Below are 24,724 nucleotides of genomic sequence, written 5' to 3'. Positions count from 1 at the left end.
AACATTTGTTCTGGTTTAGTGAACTAAGTGATTCATAGGAATGTCTGTCCTTTGTGCTGCGTTCTGATGCTGCAGGTAAAGATTAACATCTGCCCTAATAAGCACTTCCTCCTACCTAATGCTCAATGACAGAGCTGTCAACGGCCAATTAAAACAGAAGCTTAAATGCATTTAAACCATACCTGACGTTGACTTAACTATTAACCTAAAGAGACCTGGGGTTTGGTCGGACTCTGAAGTGTGTCTCAGTCATGTTAAAGTATGTTAAATAGTGGACAGTGAAATACCAAAGTAATAAACTGAAGTAATAGCTGGACTTTGGTTTGTGCATTGTAAACAGAAATTGCAGCAAAAATAGAAATATGTCACTATTCCAGCAAGCTTTACTCTGACTATCATACTATCATCGGCTGTGACCTGAGTCTGGGAAATAATTAGACCGGTACCAGAACAACCAGAAATGCATCCTGAACAACAATGCTTACTATTTTTGCTAACAACGCCTGTGGTCTGCTGTATGTGCGTCAGTTCACGCTTGGCATCAGAATAAAGGCATAATAATAATAATAATACATTTTATTTAGAAGCGCCTTTCAAAACACAATAAATAAAACAACACGATAAAATAAATAAAAACAACAAGCAAAGTAACACCAAGTTAAAATGAAGCAGTGGAAATTAAGCAGGGAATGCAGTTTGAAACAGATGGGTTTTGAGTTTTGATTTGAAGAGGGGTAGTGAGTCAGAGTTTCGGATGTCTGGTGGGAGTGAGTTCCAGAGTTGGGGAGCAGAGCGACTGAAAGCTCTGCTCCCCATGGTGCTGAGACGGGCAGGGGGCACAGAGAGGTGGAGGGAGGAGGAAGACCTGAGGGAGCGAGAGGGGGTGACGATGTGGAGGAGATCAGACAGATACGGGGGGGAGAGGTTGTGGATGGCCTTGAATGTGTAAAGGAGGATTTTGAAACTGATTCTGAGTTTGACCGGTAGCCAGTGGAGCTGCTGGAGGACAGGGGTGATGTGGTGAAAGGAGCATGGTGCCAGATGCAGTGCCCAGTATAGTGATGATATTCTGATGCAGTAACTCTACAATAATTAGGAACAGCAAGACAATCATGTAATCACACATGGCATTATCTGATTGACTGAAGGATATGATATGACCCTTAAAGGTGAAGTGCAGCTTAAGGGTGGCTGTGTGAGTCAAGTTGGGAGAGAAAACCTTTTAGAGCTCCATGTTATTTTTAAGTTAATATCAATACTTTGTTCAATAGTTAGAATGAATCACCACATGTGTCTCTAGGGGCAATCTGTGAACAGATCTCAACATCTCACTCTCTCTGCATGGCAAATAAACACATCCTTGTTGTCCAAGAAATAATTTGTTATCATGTAATCAACATGTGATGCTGTTTTGCAGAGCAAGAACAAGGAAGGTTCTGAAGCAACTCATTTCCTCATCCTTCCTAGAACAAATGAGAGCACACTTTATTTCGCACGGTTAAACAAAGTTAGCACAGAGTCTGCAGGTAAAAAATGACTAATTGGTTTGCAGAGTGCGGCTGAAGTTAGCAGAGCACCACCAGCCCTTACTGCAGGTTAATGTCCATATGCCTATGCTGGTTCCTCTTTATCTCCACTTGCTAGATCAACAAACCATGTTGCGCTGCGAGATGCCGTCTGCCACCTGTGCTTGTTTACATCCAGGTAGTAGAGCGTTATGGCCCCAGAGCTGCAGACCCAGCTAAAAAGTGGAGAGTCAAGCGTTAATGTGATGAAAACTTTTTATAACTATGAAGTTGTTCAACAGTTCACAGTGAATATCAGTGAAGTCTCTGCAGAGTGGTACAGATGGATCAATGCTATGCAAAGTTGTCCACTCTATCAAGCATCTGTACTACAGTTCTGCATCATGATAAACATGATTAATTGTCTGCTATCTAATCCCTCGCCAATGTCCTGATACTCTCTTTACCTTTAACCTCGCCTCTGTTTCCATGAATAAACAGCTCTGTCTGACTGAATCAATTAAGAATGCAATGCTGCCCTGAACTCACAATGGGACAGGATTCATCAGCAAATAAAGACGTTGAATAAGGACCTCCACCTTTAAAGTTTAGGATTTAAACCACCAGAGATCTGAGCTGACTTGCATTATGTCATCAACCTCTGCTCTACTAAGTTTTAGGGGCATCCTTTTACACAAAGCAAAGCATGCAGAAAGCTGAATAACAAGCGGAGATCTCCCCCTCTCCTAAATAAACAGACCTAATGATTAAAACAGACTACAAACTGAATTTAGCAAGGTTATGACTGATTCAATTCTCAGTTGCTTACAGCCCTAGTTGATTTCTGGATCCTAAGTGGGACTGTTAGTGTGTGTCTATGTGTGCTTGTGTTGTATCCCTGGATTGTTCAAATACCTATGGATACCAGTAAAGCTGCTGAGTTTATTGATTCACTGTGTGTCTGTTATTCTAGTCATGCTTCATCAAGAGCTGTTTTCCAATAAACTAAAGCAGTAAGTGTTTCATTGAAAACTCGAAGGCATTATATAGTGCTATATATATTGCTTTTTCATGTGTTTTTGTGTAGTGTAGTGTAGTCAGTTCATTTTTCAGTTGATGGTCGTGTGCTGCACAGTCAGGATGGCTGGGTGTTAACTCCACTGCAAACACTCATTGTTGCTCCTTTGTGCTGCAGAAGGCCCTCACACACAGCCATTAAAATAAAGCCAGGGAGGAGCAAACAGGCAGGTATAACTTAAGCAAACATGACCTGGATTGGGACATGAAAGATATATTTTCTATTCAGCCTTTGTGCATTTTTTGGTTCATGTAGCACACTGTGCAGAGAAGCACACTCTCATGCTCAGCCTTCAAAGTTCTTGCACAAACACACCTCTTGCAGTAAGAGGAGAGCTTTAAGAGCTACAGTTTTGCAAAAGTGTTGGCTGACTCAGTTTTTTCCTTGTTAACGTCGGTTCTGTTTGTTGAAGGAATTTAAAGAATACTGCACTTCATCATCAATAGTGCTCCACACAGAGTACCCTGAGAGGACATAAAGTCTTACCTGCCACCTTCTCTGCCTCAAAGCTCTGCTCTTGTGTCGCTGCTTTTACATTTGCATAAAGAGAAAGGGAATGTTTCTGGTATTTGTATGAGTTTGTGAGAAACTGTCATCTTGCATGTAAAGAGAAAATTTAAAAGCTGGGTGTGAGCTTGTAACATGCTGCAAAATCTGGTGTATGATGCACTTTTATTATCATCTAAAGAGTGAGCTGTGTTCAATGCAGAGAGAGGTGTTTTATTATGTTGCACTTTACTCAGATGAAGGCTCTCGCAGCCGCTTCACTGTGCCAATCATGCTGGATACAAAGCCAGGTGGACCATACCAGGAGTGCTGCTTTTAACAGCTTTTTCCCTTATTAGGTCATAATCATTCCTTTAGAGATTACAGCCATATTCTAATAAGTAAATAAACCTTGTGGGGTGCTGGTTTGATCTAAAAGACTCCAATTTAAGACAATAAATGACAATGAAGTGATGCGGGATAGTGCAAGTCTCTAGGAATTGGTTGAAGGTAGAGGATTCAACTGCACAGGTAGATTCTCTAGGTGCATAAACTGCAAAAGATGCAAAGGAAGTCTTCATGCAGGAAGACAGTTTTCCTCTCTGGGAGGTCCTCGAAAGAAAAGACTGCATCTAAAATGTGGTGCAGCTTCTCTTCCAGTTTTTACAGTTATTGTTTAACTATTCCTTGTTCATAATTGTATAGGTTAAGCAGAGGGGAAAGAGATAATATGTTTGAGATATAAATGTTGAATGTCAAAATATAAGTTGTTTTTTTCCGTATTTTTATTGGGAAATATATTGACAAACAGAAATCCAGGACGCGTTTTGCAGGAGGGAATTTACAGGAAAAAGAAACAACTTATGGATCAGAAACAGAAGCACCTCTTTGTCACAGAGACATTGATTTGTGTAATCTTTGATGATTTTGGGATAGCATTACAAACTGCAGAGGCTGGTGAGGCATTTCCTTTCTCTGTTACAACTTTCAGAAGTCCTATTATTTGAATCAGACATCCACAGGAGAAATATTATCCATACTTCTTCGAAAAGGAAGTATTTTCTGAACTTGATCTCATAATTTTGAGTTTCAAAGACTTGTCATGTCTGTCAGCATGCCAGTATGCATTCCCAGCTCCCTTTCTACAGCCAACATGTCAGCATTACGAGCTGCCACTTTGTCATGAACTGTCCCTCTAGGTGATTGTAAAAATGAAATACTGTGTGCATAATAATTCCTTTACTGCAGCTTTCATTCTGCAGGACTGACCCACATGCCAAAGGTTCAGTACTGCAAGCTAAAACTGTGTGTAGCTGTATTTTTTAGGAACACACCTCCCGTCTGCGCTCTGCAGACACATGAAAGTCTTTACAAACATGTTAGCTTGTTTTTCTTTGCACACCATGATACTGAAGTGGAAGTGTAGGCTGGTGGCTGCAGTCTGCTGCTCGTTCCAGACCCGCCCAGCATCTGGCAAACAGTCTCCCTCGCTGAAGTTGATCCAGGCACTCCCTAATGCACACTCGCTCTGACAAACAACAAGTGTTATGTGTGCAGTGTGAAGCCTGTATCTTCAGGTTATGTATTGATCTGCCTTATACATGTTTTTTAAATGTATCACTTACTGCTTTGCATAACATTAGACTTTTATTACCTTAAAGACAAATTAAGTATTGTCTGAACATGAAAAGGAGATAATGAGACGACAACAGAGCATGAGCCTCTTCTGTCTGCTGCATGAGCCTCAACTGTCTGCATGAGCCTCTACTGTCTGCATGAGCCTCTACTGTCTGCATGAGCCTCTACTGTCTGCATGAGCCTCTACTGTCTGCATTAGCCTCTACTGTCTGCAGCATGAGCCTTTTCTGTCTGCATCAGGCTCTACTGTCTGCATGAGCCTCTACTGTCTGCATGAGCCTCTACTGTCTGCATTAGGCTCTACTGTCTGCATGAGCCTCTTCTGTCTGCATCAGCCTCTACTGTCTGCATTAGGCTCTACTGTCTGCATGAGCCTCTTCTGTCTGCATTAGCCTCTACTGTCTGCATTAGGCTCTACTGTCTGCTGCATGAACCTCTTCTGTCTGCATTAGCCTCTACTGTCTGCTGCATGAGCCTCTTCTGTCTGCATCAGCCTCTACTGTCTGCATTAGGCTCTACTGTCTGCTGCATGAGCCTCTTCTGTCTGCATCAGCCTCTACTGTCTGCTGCATGAGCCTCTACTGTCTCTGACCTTGGAACAAATCATTTCATGAGGCAGCAGTCCAGCATTGTCTTACATTTGTGTCAGAGTTTATTGTTCATGTGTACAGGAGTGAAACACAGTTCCCTCCTCCAGCTTGGTCATGGTTTTGATTTTTCTAATACTAGAACTGGATATCTTCCATGGAGAGCCTCCAGTGACTCATTACACCCCTCGTATACGCAGCACAGAGTGAGTCAGTTGAGTGCTTTCCATCCCTTGTTTGAGTTTATCCAGTAGTTTAACACAGGTCTGCAGATTTGCTGAGCTCACTGAAATCTGTTTGTTTTACATGAATGTTTTTTTTTTCTGAGGGAGGAAGGATGACTTTTCGTACATTTTTTCCTTTTCCTGGTACCAGTATGTTGTGTCAGCAAGGTTTTAATCTTTGGGGAGGGTGAGGAAGCTACAGTACATATATTATCAGTGATTGTCAGTCTGTACAGCAGTCTGATAACTTGGTCGAAAAAAAATATCTGTTTTCCAGTAAATTAGGGGGTAATGATAACATAAATCACCAGTGCCGGGCTAGCACACAGTGTAGTATCGGTTAGAGATTGCAAAATGCTTTTATACTCTGCAACACAAGCAGCAAATCAGTGCTTTGTTTTGCTACCTGCAGGTTAAATAATAGTTTCTTCTTCCTTCAAGAAACCTTTCTTCATGCTGAGAAAAATCTAAAATGCTTCCACACTTGGTTGCAATGTTTATTGATCGATAAATGAAATAGAATTTTTGATCCTTTGTGTAGGGATGTGAATAAAATCCAACTGGCCGACTAATCTGAGATGAGAAAGCGATCAGAGAACAGTCTAAATTGAGCACAGTCTATTTAACACGACTAAATATTTAATCATATTGCATGTCGACTTTTTAGATCTAATTGGCTGTTTTAAATGCAGCTAAATTGTGTGGCTCTTTGCAACATGCATTAAGAACATGTTTCTCTTCCTGTAAAGCATGACTGCAAATCTCTAAATAAGAGTTAACAAATAAAGTTCAAAACTCATAAATGAAGACTGAAACGTGTGGCCTCTTGTCACGTGTGTAACATACAACACATCCTCCCTCAAAGCACACAGTATGAGGTACTCACTCAACACGCTCTGATCAGACCTCACTTAACTTCACTTCTCAGCCTTGCCGATGTTGCAGGTACACAGCGATAGTGAAGTGCAGGTGGGTGTTTCAGTTTAACGAGTTGCCCTGTTGACTGGTGACTTTCAGCCAGTGTGACCAGGGTTATCGACGTTACCACAACTGTTGATGATGGAATGAGTCCTTGCAGATGGCTCTTTGTTCGATTGCTGATGAGTAAATCTGACATTACAATGAAGAGGGAATTTTACTGTTTCCAACAGCTGCTGTACAAAAACCACAGATCCTTCCGGCTGAAAGTCACCTGATAACAGGGTCACCTGTTGAACTGAAACACTGGTACAGTTTTGGAAAGTGCTGCTTTTTTCCTCTGTTAGCATTGTGGACCTACATTAATAAAAATATTAATAACTAATTAACTGACAAGTAATTCTGATGCTAACTTGCAAGCGTGATGACCGACAACTTCACAGAAATTGTGCACATCTATGACGTATCTATCAGTTTACTCAAATCATCTTCATTTCTTTATTAATTTACCATCACTGGAAATGAAAGTTTGTTATTTTGGATCATGGTTTTATTTTTAGTTTATGATCACAAACTTGTGTCTTCACTTTTCTAAGAAACAACATTTCAGTGCATGAATAAAAGGACCCAGAAATGCCTACAATCTAAAAGTGCATACTCTGCTCTTTGGCAATTAGCAGCTGTGACTTAAGCATGAAGTCCCGTTTACATTATTGGTAGCACTCCTTGTGAGAATGTAGAATTGCAGCTTTCCACATTTCTCCCTCAGTCCTTCATTCTTCTTCTCATATCGACTGTGAATGAGCCGTCTTTAAAATGATAAAAGAAGCTGACAGCAGAGGTAAGCTCAGGAACACACAGCCAGCTCAATCACTTCTCTTCTACTCTGCATGTTCGCTCAAATAGACCCACCTCTCTCTGAAACACCAACTTTAACCTTCAGAGATATTTGAGGGCTGACATCAGTTTCCACGGTTTGTTGAAGTCGTAACAGCAAACGCTTCTCGTTAAACCTCACACCTCTTTGTGTGTTTAAAACAGTGGAGCTTTGTCTGCAACAAAGAGAAGCTTCACACAAGTTGGAGCTGGTTCAAGCCTGCACGTTGACGGAGAGCTGCAGGGACAGACTTCATGCAAAGCATTCTGTAACTTTAATTGAACAAGGACAGGTGTTATTCTCAGTGACATATCGTACGTATGGATTCAGAGTGATGAGTTATGCTCTCATAGCGGGCTGTCACTGGTGTGTGACGGCACTTGGAGCGGAGCCATGTGTGCTTGCAGATGCTCTCTCTCTTTGGAAACAGAGTAAAGGTTGTGTCAGGGTCATCGGTCACAGAGTCACTTCTCCCCTCATAACAAGCTTTTATGAATCCTCTGACCATCAAGAAGCCCATCCCTTTAAAGCACAGCCCCCACTCTGTGATATATCACTCTTTATTGTATGTTTCTCTCATTTATTTGACTTTAAAGTGCAGGTGCAGACCTCCAGGATCACAGCAAACCCTCAGAAAAACAAAGCTTTGGCAGGTGGTCTTCCATAAAAACTTCCACTAGCATCATGCTTTTACAACTTTGATGCAAGGTTAAAGCAAGATTTAGTTTATTTTGTAAGCTGAGTTCATACTTTTAAGAGACTTGAGATATACGTCAGCATATTTTGAGCATATTTGTGCTGATCACAGTTTTTTTTTTTAGCTTATCTGTTCGGCAAATCTGAAAGACCTGTCAAAAATTACCCCCAAGTAATTCATGATGTAATGTGTCTCAGAAAGCAGCCGTCTGAGCTCCTTTGCAGAGTCGAAACATTCACAGTGTTCCAGAATATCAGGGATCTGTAAATATTTCAACCTGAGTCTGATTGTAACGACATCAGATCAGTTGCAGATCTTCCCCGTACTCGTCTCTATTTTTCAGTAACTCTAACAAATGTCTGTTCTTCTCTCAGAGTGAAAACATGACACTCGGCCTTATACTGTCGGGCACATCCTTCAAATGTTGCACCGGAGGCTTGAAATCCTGCGTCACATGTTAAGTAATTCACTAGATCACTTGATGCAGCAGGAAGATCTGGGTTGAGAGTTGAAGATACTGCTTCCTGTTATTCTCTCTCCCTACATGTCTCAGCATGATCACAGCCTGGTGTCATTTTGATCCGAGTATATCTATTTAATGGACAGAAAACATGCCCCTGCTTGTTCTTTGAGACGAAGTTTGGGAGAAATAGGAATTGTAGATACCTGTCGTGCCCTAAAATGCCTTAAGAAATAACTCTGCTTCCCATGACTGCTTTTATAAATCACTTGTTGCTTTAACAGCTCAGCCTCTGAAGGGTGTCTGGGCTCAGCCTTAGAGAGAGGGTCAGCTCAGACATCCAGAGGGAGCTCGGAGCAGAGCCGCTGCTCCTTCATGTCGAAAGGAGTCAGCTGAGGTGGTTCGGGCATCTGATAAGGATGCCTCCCGGACACCTCCTTTTTAGAGGTGTTCTGGGCACGTCCAGCTTGGAGAAGGCCCCGGGGAAGACCCAGAACTCAGTGGAGGGATTATATATCCCGCCTGGTCTTGGATAGCCTCAGGATTCCCCAGGAGGAGCTTGAAAGTGTTGCTGGGGAGAGGGATGTCAATTTGCTTGGAATGCTACCTCCGCGACCCGACCCAATAAGCGGAAGAAAATGGATGGATGGACTTGTTGTTTTCAAAGTTATATTTTTTGGGGCTTTTTACACCGTTATTGATAAGTTTCTCAGAACCTCGATTGTGTTTCTTAGGATCACGTGACAAAACTCTCCTCCATGTCCCTTCAGAAGCTCTTAAAGCTGTGGTATCCTCTCATGTCTGTTATTTAGGTCATGTAAAAATCATTATGTGGTTGTTCTACCTCCAACAATGTGCACCACCACATAATAAGCCCATCCCATCGAGCTGAAGAAGGTGAGGCCTGCTCAAAGAATGTAAACATCCACACACGAGTCCACTGGATCTACTGTTCTGACGGTGCTTCAAAGCAGGGAATAATCCAACCTCATAGAGCGTGCTTTGGATTATTTACATGGATTCATAAAGTAAAGATTGAGATACATCCAACAGCTTTAATCCAAATGTGATCACAGAGCTGTATTCAAATAACTTGAGGAGCGAGCAGTGCAGAGGTGTGTGCTGTGAGGGATTCATCATGTTGTACTTCTGCATGTCAGAGGTTTTTCCTCCTCTGGGAATCCACCTTCGAGCCTGACTTCAAAGTACTCACAGATACAGTGACTAATGTTTTCATGTTGCTGCCAGCTCTCCTGGAGAAGTAGTCCAGCTCTGCCCCCTTGTGGGAGAATCACTACATTACACATACACATGTTCAGGTGGCTGTGGCAGGAAAAGGGGTGTGTCTCAAGGGACATACTACAAACTCACTGCTACAGGTGTCATCATTGTGTTAATGAGAAACAAAAAGAAGCATGCATACCTCTTGAATTTGTTCTTATTTTAAATGTGCCAAGCTTCCTCCCCTGTGTGGAGGGACCTGAAAGGAGACCCGCTACTCCTTCGAACTGAAAGGAGCCAGTTTAAGTGGTTCAGGCATCTGATAAGGAAACCTCCCAGGCGCCTCTTTTTGAAGGTTTTCCAAGCACGTCCAACTGGGGGAAGACCCCCAGGGAAGATTAAGCTCAAGCTGGAGTGATTATATTTCCTATCTGGCCTGGAAACGCCTCAGAGTCCTCCAGTAAAAGCTGGAAAATGTTGCCGGGGAGAGGAAAGTTTGGGGTCAAAAATATGTGTAATGATTGCCTTCGTATTTATTTTTTTTGTACTTGTTGTGATGACAGTTATTGTGGCATGTTGAACTGTTCATATATCCAGAATCTGTACAACCTCAGCTAAAAGGACAGGAAAAACGACAAATGAGTACTTGCTTCAAAAAGCATGTTGTGTTTTGCAGATTTTGGTCCAAAAAACATCAAATTATTGATCCAAAGTAGCAATGACTGGAGAAACATTACCTAAGCTAAGTTTTTTATTATATGTGTGTGCACGGTGCTGCTGCAGTTCACGCTGTCCCTTCACAGCAAAAGGGTTCCATGCTGGAGTTTGCATGTTCTCCCCGTGCATGCATGGATCCCCTCCTCTCACATACCAAAGACATGCTTGTTTGATTAGTTAGTGTCTCTCTGCAGCAGCCCCTGTGACAGACTGGTGACCTGTCCAGGTTGCAGCCCTCTTCTCCCCCTGTGAGAAATGGGATTGGCCCCCTCTTTGACCCCACATGGGATAAGCAGTATCAGTAATAGATGGATGGTTATGTGATTGTTATGAATTTTGGAGATGTTTGCTTGTATCACAAAAAACTCTGGATAAGTTTTGGATAAGTTTTGCCTCAGGAGAACTCCGTCTTGATGCTTCCTTCTCTTTGTGCTCTGTGCAGTCAAACCTATCATCATTGAGCTTCTCTTTAATTAAACACAGCATTGCCTGGATGCACATTTACCTTAATGAGGTCAAACTCTTTGTCATTCAGTAATTGTACAGCCAGCTCATTGCTCTGGTTCCAGACTGGGTGTGGTTGTTTGCAGACTTCGGCGGCAGAGAAGCCACTCTGCTTGAAATAGATACACCTCCTCATGCCTCACATGTGTCCTACAATCCTCGAGGAGGCTCTAATTGATCAACAGACAAGGTTTGCTGCTGGGGAGTGAGTGTTGTCTCTTAACTGTCATATTGTCCCAGTCCTCTGTGTGTTTTCTAAACTTAAGGCAGAGGAGGAAACGTCACTGCGGTTCAGCACCTGAGAACACAAACATGTCCCAAACAGGCGTGGAGATTTTATTCCATATTCCTCTTAATTAACAGGAAACATATTCTGCTGTTTTTAATATTTAATCCTTAATTTTGTTTATAAAAGCAAAAGAGCTGCCTGTGAAAACTGTCAGTAAAGTTCCATAACAAGGCGACTGAAGGATTTATAACTCTGTGAAACATAAACACTGAATATTGAGAGGAGAAACAAAGACCAGTGACATAACATCCTCTCTCTCTCTCCCACCCTCCACCCCCTCTCCCTCTCTCCGTCGCTCTGTTTCCTGCCTCTCTCGACCAGGAGCTATGACCAGATGAGCATTTCCACAGAGTGCAGTTTCCGGACGGAGTCAGACTGGGACCCTCTCTCTGAGTCCACTTCCATGATCAGCTTCGACATGAGTCAGCTGCAGGGCCCCGTTTCTCCCTCCAAAGACTTTAAGGTTGGTTTTTATTGTGAGATTTTTGTATCTATGAGTTTGGGACATAAATGTATAGATTATGGTGTGTATGTGTGCATGCATGTGCACAGAGACTGTTCATGAGTACAGCATGTGCAGTTCATCAGAGTTTTTTCAGCACATGTAAAGAATGACGTTATTTCAGGTCCTTGCTTGAAGGATGAATTGACTTTGAGCACAATTATCTTCATGATGCAGACTCCAGATGTTCTAGACTTGTAGTATTTTATTTTGTTCTGTCACATCATGGTAGACTTCATATAGGCAACCAGTGAGTCCTCTTCTGCTTCAGGTTCTTCATCAAACTTATGCAAAGACAAGGAATGATTTGGCCAGCTTTCATGCAGAAAGAAACGATAGTTACAACCTAAGCTGCTGCTGCAAACTCTATGCATGAATTCTGTTCTCCTACTTTCTACTCTTTTCATTTTCTTTATTGCAGTTTAGGTTATTTAAGAAGAGACAAAAGTTGAATTGACACAGTGGAAATTGGAAAAAATAACCACTAACAAAAAGGCGTTTTAAATTTCATTTGACTAAGGTTGAAAGGGATTCTGTCCGTGACAGTTTTTGTGAAAATCAATCAATCAATCAAGCAAGCTTTATTTATAAATTCAAACCTTTCATACAAATCAAATACAACCCAAAGTGCTTTACAGCGACTGAAAACAAGAAAGAAGCAGAAATAAAATAATGGCAGAACAAAAATGGATTTTAAAATAGAGACTAATTCACACAGACAACAATAAAATATGTGTGGAGAGCACAGGTGGGGCGTTATGTCTCTTAATAATCTTTACAAATAGGTGTGTGGGTTGCAGTTTTAAACATAACTAAGTCTCTAATGATGTTCAAACGTTTGGTGTGTGATAAGTGCTAAGACAGTAACTCTTTAAAACCAGAAGCTCACGTCTCTTGCTACCTGAGACTCACACAACACTCCACCGTACATGCTCTGCAGGTGTAGCTGCTAAAGGTAAACGCTCGGGGGCACATCGCTCTGTTTGTGTAACCACAGCATTAACCGGCACTGGGACAAGAGGCCGCAGATGGGGAGAATGCAGTCACTTAAATCCACCTCTGAACTGAGCTTAACTTAACGTCTGTCTCGGTCACCTGGCTGACATCAGACTGTTTTCCGTGCTGGATCTGTAGGTCATAAAGCATTATTGAAGTAGTACAAGACAGATTGCTGGAGGTTGCATGTCCTGAGATGTGAACATGTGCACCTCACAGCTGTGATGATTGAATGATTGTGAGTAGAGGAACATAATTAGAACGACTTTGGTGTACTCGACCAGGCCGGCCAGTCCATCACAAGGCTAACGTGGAGATAACCATGCATGCACACACTCACACCTACAGGTAATGCAGAGTCACCAATTCACTTAACAAGCTTGTTTTTTGACTGTGGAAAGGAAGAGAACCCACGCATGCACAGATAGAACACACAAACTCTGCACAGCAAGGCCAGAGATTAGAACAAGGAACCTTCTTTCTGACTGGAGTATTCATGCAATTTTATTTTAGATCCTAATTCTGCTACCCTCAATTTAAGATGTATCTGTTGTACATTCACTCAACTAAATTATTATAGCAGCTTTATTAGAAACTTTATTCTTAAATCTTTATCTTTATATGCAGAGCCTTTCTCTGAAGCCCCTCATTCATCTTCTAAATATGCAAAATGCTGCTTTAGAAAAGGTGCATACACTACATTCAATCATTTTTTTATTGATTACTTTTGGGGCTTTTGATGCCTTCATACAAAGGATAAGACAGAGGACAGAGTGGGAAACTGGGAAGAGAGAGTGAAGGTGACATGCAGCAAAGAAGTCGGGTTTGTCCCTGTGTTGTCCGATGTCGCCTCTTTACATGATTCAACCACTGAGCTGAAACTGTGCACGACTGATTCATGTTTTTATTTTCAATTTAAACTACAAAATACATTTTTCCTCCTCCTTTTGAAGGCATAGTATCATCTTTAAAACAGAAGAACTCGGCTATAATATCTTGCTTATCTGTGAAAAGTGCACAGAGAGTGTGAAGGTGACTTCTGTGAGTGAGTTAGAAGCAAGTGAGATAGAGTGCTTACTTCTCTACACCTAATGCAGATATGTTGATAGAGTGAGGTGCATATGCCTGCAGATCTCTGCTGTGATTGTTGATTCCCAACATACAAAGTGTGATACGAGGTCATAGTCCTTTGCGTAACGGAGGTGTGGTCAAAGACGCTGTGCAGGGATTGCTTTGGCTGTTGTGGTGAGGCCCAATGTGACACCTTTTCATGGGGCACAGAATTCCAGCTGACGCCTCTTTGCCTGTTGCAGTGTGGAATAATCAACATATGGAAAGTGATTTCACCTTGAATTACCACAAGAAATAAATGTTATTGACACATTAATGCATCAGAAATATAACTGATACTATAATAAATAACAGAATAGAAGTTTTAAATAATTTTTTCTACCCAATGGATCCCCAAAGAATTCTACTCTTTAGCTACAACATGTAGAAGTTAAAAAAACTAGTTTGCACATTTTGGTTTGTGCCAACTCTGGCGCCCCTGGTGGACGAATCAGTGCAGATAGTCGACTGCAAATTAGATCCTGTTTCATTTAACCTCTGTAACACTACCTCTTCCTGCCTGCATGCAGCATGAGCCTTTTTATCCAATGACCAGGTGGCAGTGTTGACATGCATTCAAAATTAATTCTAAGGATGTCATTCTTCTATCATGCCTCTTAGTAATAAATGAAACATCTTTTGGAATCAATCCACCATTCTTCAATATCAGTGAAGAGATCCTCCGAGCATGTGAGCTAGTAAGACTCTCAATGGAAGACTTCTTCTTTATTAATTTTCAGGGCTATTTTTAAATGTAGGTTCTGCAAAGAGTACGGATATGTCTTCATCTACTTCCTTCCTCTTCTAATTTTTGATCACAGTACTTTTGTGCAGATTTAAAGTACAGCTGTGTGATTTTGCAGCCACGGTTAAAAGTAGTCTAATTTTTCTACTTAAACCGCTCTGTGCTGGGCAGCAGGTACTAATCTGAAGATATATTTAAAAAGGGGAAGCAGGAGGCTGAGAAGCACTTCCAACCCATTGTTGTTGAACGTATTTATATATTTAAAACCGTGCTTCCCCTTTAAGAAACGATGCATGTAATCCTATGGGATCTGCTTCTCCTGGGGCTATTTTCCTTCGACTGAAACCTGTCAGACCTGCCCTCGCTCTCAGTGAGGTTAGTGTCAGTGGGAGATGTTGAGAAGCTGAGAAGTGAGGCTGCAGTTCGCATGTTTAATGAAGTTTCTAGGAATCCAAGTGTTTAATTCTTAGAGCGTGCAGCAGTAAGAAAAGCAGTCTAAATCTTTTGAGTGTTGGAAGAACAAAAACACAAACCCGCTCTGTTGACACTTGCCCTGTTAAGGCAAATCAAAGCAGCCACATGTTCCCTGCGTGCGTCTTTATTGTTACTATCTGAAGCAATCAGAGAACGAAGCAAAGCTTTGGCTGACAGATAAGGAAGTGGGTCATGATTCACACAGATGTGGCGCTAATAATCTCCACCTACCTGTCATTTGTCATCGCCGTGAGTGAATACAAGGCGAGTGCTTGGCAGAGAGTTAATAGACGTGACTCGAGGTTGATGGAGGACAGGTTGCCATTCATGACTGAGACTCAGGTTCCTTATTTCATGATGTCGCTTCAACGCGTTGGATTTATGAATGAGCTAGATCCACTTGGAGGTACAGTAGCTCTGCTTTTACTACGTTTCAAACAATCTGTGAGAGGCTGTTTAGCTTTCAGGTTTTATTTTGTTTGGATATAAACTGGAAACACGCCCTCGGACTGTTTTAAGGAGCTGTTTGCTCTGTGAAATGATCTAAATGTTTGAGTCCAAGCAGGGTTTTATGTGAGGAAAGTGCCTGTTTGTAAAAATACAGATTTAATTGAACAGAAGAGTAAAGAGGGAAATGATTGCACATGTTTGCCTGCAGAATGACGGCACCTTTGCCCCGTTTCACTCTATGTCTCCTATCTGGACGATTGCTTAAACGCGGCTCAAAGTGAGTTCTTTGTAAATAAAGCCACAGCAGATAACAGATGTCCTATTGATTTACCAGCTTTAGAATGAGGAAGGGTGTGGCTTCTCTCCAACATGTCTATCCACTCCCTTTCAATGCCACTGGATTCGTTTTATGTGTGTTTTTTGCGATGCCAACCATCTTTCACAATCCCTTTTTTTAACACTCTGTATCTGTGATGCAAACAGACATGCCCTCAAGTCAGACTCTTTATTCAGAGGTGGGACTCTAACCTGTAGACACACACGGTCAGGACTGCTCACCTGCTTCTCTCTTTGAAGAAGTAGGACTCTGGATTTTATATTAAACTTTATGAGCACTTTTAGTGATCACACAGTGTCAGGAGACATCGATCTTCTCAGAGAGGTTTTAACTTCTGTCATCTTTAGTGATCGGAGCCTTGATTAGATGCAGAAATGGAAAGAAATGTAACAGTTTAGACTCCAGGAAGTCAGAATGGTACGTAAGTGTTGTTTTTTCTCTCTGTGGTTCATGCGTCTTGAGCCTCTTGTCCTGACATGTGCTCTTTGTATTGTCAGGTTTTGCAAGGTGTGTTTTATGTTGGCAGAGAGTGTTTTCCCGCTTTGTGCCAGGTGTTCTTGGCTGTGATCTAAACCCATTTTAAAAGTGCTAAGAGGACTTGTAGATCTAGATTCAAGGACATTTAAAAGAATATTGTTTTCACACTGTACCTCGTGTTTGATAATAATCCAGTTTTTAATGATTTAAGTCTTCTGTTAGACTTTACTTGTCATTGTTGTAAAGTTAGCATCGTGTGACCCTTGAGCTGAGCGTCACAGAAGTTTATGTCTAGTTAGTTATTAGTTAGTTGCCCACTCTCCTGCCTGACTGATTTAAATGTTTGTTGTTATTTGCAGAAGACTGATTCAAACTTGTGTGGTTTTTAAGTCTCTTTCCTAAATATTAAATAGATGAATGTAATAGTAATGTGAAACTCTTTGAATAGGGTAAGAAAATAGGAACTGTGAGTCCTTTATTCTGAGAGGATAGGACAGTGCATAGACCAGGAAACTGGGAGGGACAGTGAGGAGTGGCATGTGGGTGAGGAGCTGCGAGACCAGGTCACCTGCATGAGGACTGTAGCTTCTGTAATTGAAGGGTGCGTGCATGATGATGATGATGAAGGTACAACTTTGTCATCTCTGGGCACCAAAATCAGACCAAACAGTATGTTAAGACAAAAATGTATTAAATAAACAAATAAAATAAAGGAATAACAAATAGATAAAATTAGAAAAAATATAAATGAAATAAAACAAATAAATATATGATAAAAAGTAGTAATGTTATGTCTGTAATAACATGTAAAATTAATTTTTAATCATGAAAATTAAAAAAAAAAATGTACTTAAAAAACAACATCAGCTCAGCCGTGAAAATCTGCAATCAGAAATTTAAAACATCTTCATTCCTGATCTACACTGTCAAAGAAGAATGCATGACATTATATCAGAGCATAGCTGCTCTAAGATTGTGCAAGTGTTTTTTTCAAGTGTCCACAGACAGCTCCAATTCCAATACTGTATGTATTCCTTAATACAAGTGAAGTCAGTGATAATGCACAGCGAGTGGGTTGTTGTTGTGGAAGTAAAGAGGTATAACTTCAGCCTTATAAAGCTGCTTCTTGTGCATTACAACCTTTAGATTAATGGTGACTTAAAGCTCCTGTAAAGAGGTTTTGACTCATGAAACATATTTAAACTAACATTGATACGACCTCCAAATGCCAACACCATCACCAATATCAGAATTTGTCATTTCTTAGTGGAGATTTTTTAAAGATTCTTGTAACCACATCAGCCTATTTTTATATTTTTATTTTTAACGTTTTCTTCAGCAAATATTCACAGTGAGGTTGAATATTTATCACTGCTAAATGATAGGGATTTTGTTGTCAGAAAACACACTGGCAGAATAAAGTCAGCAAAGATATAAGATGTACAGCTTTGTCCACAGGGGGCGCCATAATCTACACACACAGAAAGTTCCTCACAGGAGCTTTAAGTACAGAAAACATGTATTTTACATAAACCTATTGTTGAAGAATTATTTGATTAATTTGGAAATAATATAAAACTGACTTCTTCCATTAATGGTTAAGTTTGACGAGGTGAACGTGACTGAGTATTCCCCCAAGCTGTGTAATATTCTGTTTGCATTCAGCTCCACGGTTTGAGTCTTTCCTCTTCTCTCTTTTTAATCATTGAAGCATGAAAGTGATTTGTGAAATCCTCTTGAGCAACAACTTCCTGCCCAGAAATAATACCATCCTTACACAACACTCAAATACGCCATGTGATAAAACTTTGAATCAGCATTTGCCACTCGTGTTCTCTGCAGAAACTGACTGATTTATTCTACATATATATCATCATGGCGGTCTCAGATCTTCCTCTAAATGTTTTTAACATGCACATCTTAATCTTTTTACATGAATGGATTTCTATTTTTTTCCATTTACTTGATTTACTTCCCGCTTAATTCACAATTGTGCTAACCAGGACATGTCTGCGGCGACATCAAGGGTAAATGGCGTTTGTTTGCACAAGCTTCCTGCAAAATATCCTAAACTAAAGCCTGAGGAAAAGAGTTGTGCGAGTTATTCTCTGAAACTAAATCTTTTTTCCTTTCCTCTTTCAGAATTTGGAGGGGAAGAAGGGAATGTTTAATGGCTTCAAAAACTTTTTCACCTCCAGAAGAAAGAAGAGCAGCAGCAGCAGGCGGCATTCAGGCGATACAAGCACCCCGACGTCCCCATTGTCCCCGAGTTCACCTCTGTCTGAGCAGGAGGCCGGACTGCAGACTCCAACTCCCTCTCGAAAAGACGGCGACCTAACTGGACCTCATTATTCAGATCCCACGAAAGCAGCAGAGCATGGCGACACTCTGAGCCAAAGCTCCAGTCCCAGCATTTCTTCTCTGCGGACGTGTCACCCGTTTGCAGACAGTAACAGCAGCGGCAGGAGCAGCGTAAGAGAGTTTCGTGCATGCGGGGTCAGCACTGGCAGCGACGAAAGGAATTCTGGGAATGTAACTCCCACCAACCTGGACTTCTCTGCTACCACTACAGGCTCAGAAAAGAGCTTTACAGAGTTAGTGGTGGAGGAGGTGAGCAAGAGGCTGCGGGTCAGTTTGGAGGGAGACGTCCTGAGGAGTTTGGAGGAGAATGCAGCTGACGGAAACACAATGTCGAAAGTGAAAACCTCTCTTTCAAAGCCAGCTGAAGCTCCCAAATCACCAAACTTAACCTCCATAAGTTTGGCATCAAGGAAGTCATCAGTGACAGTGGGAGAAAAGGGGCACAGCACTACTTTAAGAGGAATCACTTTAGGCTCTCAGTCGTCCGCCACACATCTCATCACCACTCAACAACAGGAAGAAAAAGACTCTGCAGACAAAGCAAAAGGAAAATCAGAAGACAAGAGGAGAGGTCGGGTGTTCTCTTTGAACACTGCAGACGAAGTATTCAGCACTCTACCTGAGCAAACGCCCCGAAGTCATTCTCCTGCCCAACTTCACAAAGCAGTATGGGTGGAAACACACCTGGGACCGGAGGAGGAAGAGGCAAGGGAGGGGGAGGAAGAGAGGGATATAGTGAAAGAAGAGGAGGAGGGCTTCAGAGTAGACTCGCCTCCCGTGCTGGCTATACCTGTCACGGTCATTCCTGAGGAAGATTTTGTTACTCAGGACGCTGCTGACGGCTTCTCTACCCCCTCAGAGACTCAACCTACTTCTGGTAGCTTGCCAGAGTCAGACATCGCCTTGGCGGTGACTTCAGAGGAGTTACAAACAAAGTTGGAGCAGACAGAGGAGCCCGACACTGGCACGCATCCAAAACAAAGTTCACCTCAGGAGAGACACAAATTAAGAGACATACGTGTGACGCGCAAGACGGTGAACCTGCCCTCCAAACATAAAGTCTTTGCCCAGAAGGTGTACATCAGCCCGGAGTCAAGTTTGGATGAGAATGAAGAGGCAGAAGAGGACAGCAGCAGAGATTCAACTTCAAAGACTTCGGACACAACAGAAGTGAAACCGTCTGAGTGAGTCTGTCTATTTTAATTTTCTGTGGTTAGCGTTCAGTAGTTCCTCTGATCCTGTGGGGAACAGAGTGCAGGAGAGTTTAAGAGAACTAATCCTGCGTGCAACCTGAGCTCTGAGTTCCCATGCTTCTTTGTAGTGCAGGGGAACAATGCAGCCTTAACCCACACTGACGCACTGAAATATTCATCCACTGTACATCTAATCAGACTCGAACAATGATAATAGTGTTCAGTCTTAAAATATGTGGAGGATAATCATAAAGTAAAGGTTATTTCTTTGTCAAGTGTCTCCTCTGCTGTTTTCCTAAGGTGTATGTTCTCTACCTCGATGAGTTAGTCATTACAAAACCTGCGTGAGCCACTGTCACACACTTTGTTTGATTTACAGGTGACATAGATACACATAGACTTATAGGAGAAAGCATGGCATACACACAGAAGCTGCTTTTGAGAGAGAAAGAGAGACTGCAGGAACACCTCATTAGCTGTTGAGTAACTGTTCTCCAGGCGATGGATGGACGTGCCAGAGACAGGTCATGGTTGGATTTGTAGTTGGAGCACGACTGGAGGCGGATTCTTTCTACGCCCTCAGTTTGACCACAAATTGTTTCAACTGAAGATCTTATATAAGAAACAAAAGTAGCATCATGGGTAGAAATTTAAGCCCATGCAAAAGGGCTTAAATCTGCATTCTTAGCAGGGGGCGACCCCAATTGTTGCAGAAAGAAGCTGCAGTTCCTCTAAAGGTGCTTTTTGATCAGATCTAAAAGTTCCTGGAACTACTCTTCCAGGAACTAAATGGTTCCTGTGGCCCATTGTTGTCTGCATTTGGACTGAGGCCTGAAGTCCCAGGAACATTCTGCAAATTAGGCCAATCAGAAAAGTTCAGCATTGCAGGCCCTGCCCCCCACAGTCCCTTGACCTTTGAAAAGTACTACTCTGCAAGCAGGGGTTTTCAGGGGGGAGATTAACTACCCCAGAAGTAAATCTAGACCCTGGTTCCTGCATTCTTTCTAATGACCCCAATGGATACAGAAAGAAGCTGCAGTTCCTCTAAAGGTGCTTTTTGATCAGATCTAAAAGTTCCTGGAACTACTCTTCCAGGAACTAAATGCTCCCTGTGGCCCATGTTTGTCTACATTTGGACTGAGGCCTGAAGTCCCGGGAAGATTATGCAAATCAGGCCAATCAAAAATGTTCAGCTTGAAGGCCCTGCACCAAATAGTTCCTGGACCTTTGAAAAGTATTACTCTGCAAGCAGGGGCTTTTCAGGGGGGAGATTAACTACCCCAGAAGTAAATCTAGACCCTGGTTCCTGCATTCTTTCTAATGACCCCAATGGATACAGAAAGAAGCTGCAGTTCCTCTAAAGGTGCTTTTTGATCAGATCTAAAAGTTCCTGGAACTACTCTTCCAGGAACTAAATGCTCCCTGTGGCCCATGTTTGTCTGCATTTGGACTGAGGCCTGAAGTCCTGGGAAGATTATGCAAATCAGGCCAATCAAAAACGTTCAGCATTGTAGGCCCTGCACCAAATAGTTCCTGGACCTCTGAAAAGTATTACTCTGCAAGCAGGGCTTTTCAGGGGGAGGTTTACTACCCCAGAACTAAATTTAGACCCTGGTTCCTGCAGTCCAAAAGTCCAACTTAAGTCCAACCTTAAGTGTCCTAGCCAAGAAATCTCCTTTAGGCTCAGATTAAAATCCTCATCTTTACAGCAGGAATAAACGTCTTTACAGCCTCGTTCAACAAAGGGTTTGGTCTCAGTGATTCATTTCCTCTTTCATGAAATCTTTACAGCCGTATATTAAGGCTCGGAGTTGTGCATACAATTGCATGATAAGGGTTAGGCCACATGCCTCCCTCAGCTCCACCTCTTTGCCTGTTTCTAGACTGCTTGAAAGTTAGGTTGAGCATTTCCAATATGGCAGCCAGCATCTTTGGGCTTCATTGCATCTCCTCAGAAACCAATGGATGATGTCTTTGATACTACGTTCATCTATGGTTGCTAAAAGAAAACAATCCTTCATCTTATGATCTGTCACTTCATTTAATTTTGTAAACATATTGCCAGATTTGGATTTTAGCACGGCATATTATCGGCATCAACAGATTAAAGCTTTAAAAGTTAAGGTCGATAAGGTGATGTATCAATTATACATGTCGAACAAGCTTTAACACATCGTCTGTATGGAAGTATGTTGATGTGTCATAAACAGACAGCTATTAGCTATTTGCAATGCTTGTAAAGCAACAGGTGACGTGAGGAGAAGCAAAATGACACTCCTTTAACATTACTAATGTCGTGCATCTCAATAACCGCCACCCTGAAGTACATCAAGAGTTCATTAAATGTAAGAATGAAAGCAGCAACCATGTGTCCACTTCGTGCAAAGAATACAAATTTCCTCCAGCTGTAAGAGTAAATACATTAAGATATAATATTCTATATATAGAGTCTTTTATGTTACATAGACTGTATACAAAGTGAACGCTGCTATCATGACGTCCCCCATCAGAGAGGCTAAGTTATCAAAGTTCACCAAGTAATGCCAAAGGCTAAATTATAACCTGGATACTTCTCCTGTTTTCATCGACTCACATCGAGTCTCTATGAGCTGGACGCTGAGCTGAGTTGTTATTTCTAAGAATTAAAGAGAGAAGAATATGATTCCCTGCTAGCTTCACACTCCTCACTCCTCACTCCTCCTCAGGTGGTAGATTGAGTTACAGGTGGACAAAACAAACCAGGCTGCTGTTTTCTTATTAGACTTCCTGTAGCTTCATTTCTCAGGCCACAGGCTGCAGCTAGGAATGTGTCTCATAAAGTCTCGTAAACTATTCCTGTTAATGTTTCCCTCTCTCTCCTCTCAGACCGCCAAGCCTCCAAAACAACAATGTGGACCTTCAGGAAGCCGACCTGGGACCGCGTCCAACAACAGACGAGACAGCTCCCCCTGACGGAACTACTCCTGAATCCATAGTTAAAGAAATAACAAACTCTGAGGCCTCTGAATTGGATGATATCTCTTCAACCTCAGACATGTACAGAACAAAGTTACAGATGGAGGGGTCTGTGGTAGGAGGTAGAGCGACTGACCAGGCTTCACCCTCGAGACGAGGGGTTAAAGCAGCAGCCGAGAGCCAGCATACCACAGCAAGTGGAGCAAAGACCCCATCCACAGCGGCCGGTAGCAGGGCCAAAAATGTGACAACAAAGGCGAAGGCCTCCACGGAGAGCACAAGAGTGGGGACTTTCAGTGATATGTTACCTCAGAGGGAGCAGGGCAGTGATAAAACTGTTTCTTTGTCACCAACATTAAAAGAACAAAGCAGCGGTATTCCCTTGAGTGCAGCAAGTTCAAGGTCTAAAATCCCCAAGAGGTCAACATCAGAGGCCGATGTGAAATCACCAACAACACCAGATAAAACATCAGGGACTGAAGTCACATCCAAACTGCAGAAAATACCCAGAAGCAAAGAAGCTCTGAGGTCTCCGGTTACTCAAACCAGAGCTGGAAGGATACCAAGCTTTGAAGAGGGCAAGGCAGGGAAGGCTTTGTCAGGAGACGTTTCTCCTACGAAGACAAAGATAGGAATAAAGCATCTAAAGGAAAAGCCAGACGAGGACAGTGACTCAACAAACCTGGTGAACGGCATCGAGAGAGACCGCGAGGAGAGTAAGATTAAAATAGCGTCCCCGACTGAAAAGGAGAGCCCAGACGTCAAGAAGCGAGGGCAAAGCCACGTCGAGGGGAACGCCTCGCCTAAAACTCGGTTACCAATTTCATCTCCAGCAAGAAAGAGGAATATGAACATCACTCTTTCAAGTGAAACTACCAATAAGAAGATTATAGACTCAGACAGACAGAAGAAGAGTCCAGAGCATCAAGACGGGACTCATGATGAGAGACCGGGGAGTGAAACGCCACCTCCGCTCCCTGAGAGTCCCAAGAGAGGTAAGACAGAGCGATCACATGTTGTATTCTTCAGACGCAGTTCAAGCTCTCTCTCTTTACTATCATTTAAAACTATCTGTGCCCTTCAGTTGATAATTGATCCTTTAGATACAGGTAACAATGAGAGAAGTCTTAATACGACCTAACAGCTGTAACTATACTGTGTATATTGTTGGGCTTAAGAGGTGTTGTACGCAGGTTTTCTCACCTTTTTAATGATTTCTTTTTATAACCATATGAAGATGTCAACATGAACACTTTCTCATTTAAATCAGCTGTGAGGTTTTAAGCAAATGTGAACCCCATCCATACTAACTGAATTGAAAAAATAGGCCACATGAACATCTTTTTTTATTTTTATTTTACTTTATAATTTTCAGGAAAAAACAGAAAAAAAATGGAAGCACACAGTGTGTACAAAGCAGATTTTCAGACAGAGATACAGTATGTACTCTCACCCCCTAACCCCAAAACACAGAGGGAATAGATGAATTAAATAATTAAATGTGATAATAATAATACTAATAATAATGCTATAAATAATGCTTATAATAATAATAATAATAATAATAATCATAAAAATACTACCTCTACTACTACTACTGCTAATAATATATATAATAAAAATGATTATAAAAATACTACTACTGCTAATAATAATTATTATAATAATAGTTATGATAAAATAATAATACAAATAATACTTATAAAAAAATATATAATAATAATAATAATAATAATAATAATAGTTCAAATAAAAATAATAATGAAAATACTACAACTACTGCTACTACAAATGATAATAATACTTTCCCTATTTATAGTAACATCATTACCACCAATTAAAAAAGACAACAATAATAATAATTATTATTATAACCATAATAACAATTCAACTACTAGTAGTAATGAAAAAAAAAGATAATAA

The 24,724-nt window shown here is 41.5% G+C and overlaps 1 protein-coding gene across 1 annotated transcript in view; it reads left to right on the top strand.

Annotated features, from left to right (window-relative positions):
* The window catches only part of crybg1a (crystallin beta-gamma domain containing 1a), a 53,182-nt gene that overhangs the window by 10,555 nt on the left and 17,903 nt on the right, over positions 1-24,724 (top strand). The window contains exons 2-4 of the mRNA XM_034674509.1: positions 11,523-11,664; positions 18,435-19,837; positions 22,712-23,796. Of these exons, the coding sequence (XP_034530400.1) occupies positions 11,523-11,664; positions 18,435-19,837; positions 22,712-23,796 (2,630 nt within the window). The remainder of the gene's footprint in view (positions 1-11,522; positions 11,665-18,434; positions 19,838-22,711; positions 23,797-24,724) is intronic.

Source organism: Notolabrus celidotus, chromosome 22 (assembly GCF_009762535.1).
Source record: "Notolabrus celidotus isolate fNotCel1 chromosome 22, fNotCel1.pri, whole genome shotgun sequence".
Taxonomy (NCBI): domain Eukaryota; kingdom Metazoa; phylum Chordata; class Actinopteri; order Labriformes; family Labridae; genus Notolabrus; species Notolabrus celidotus.
The sequence above is the reverse complement of the archived record's forward strand: the minus strand, read 5'-3'. Positions and strand labels throughout refer to the sequence as shown.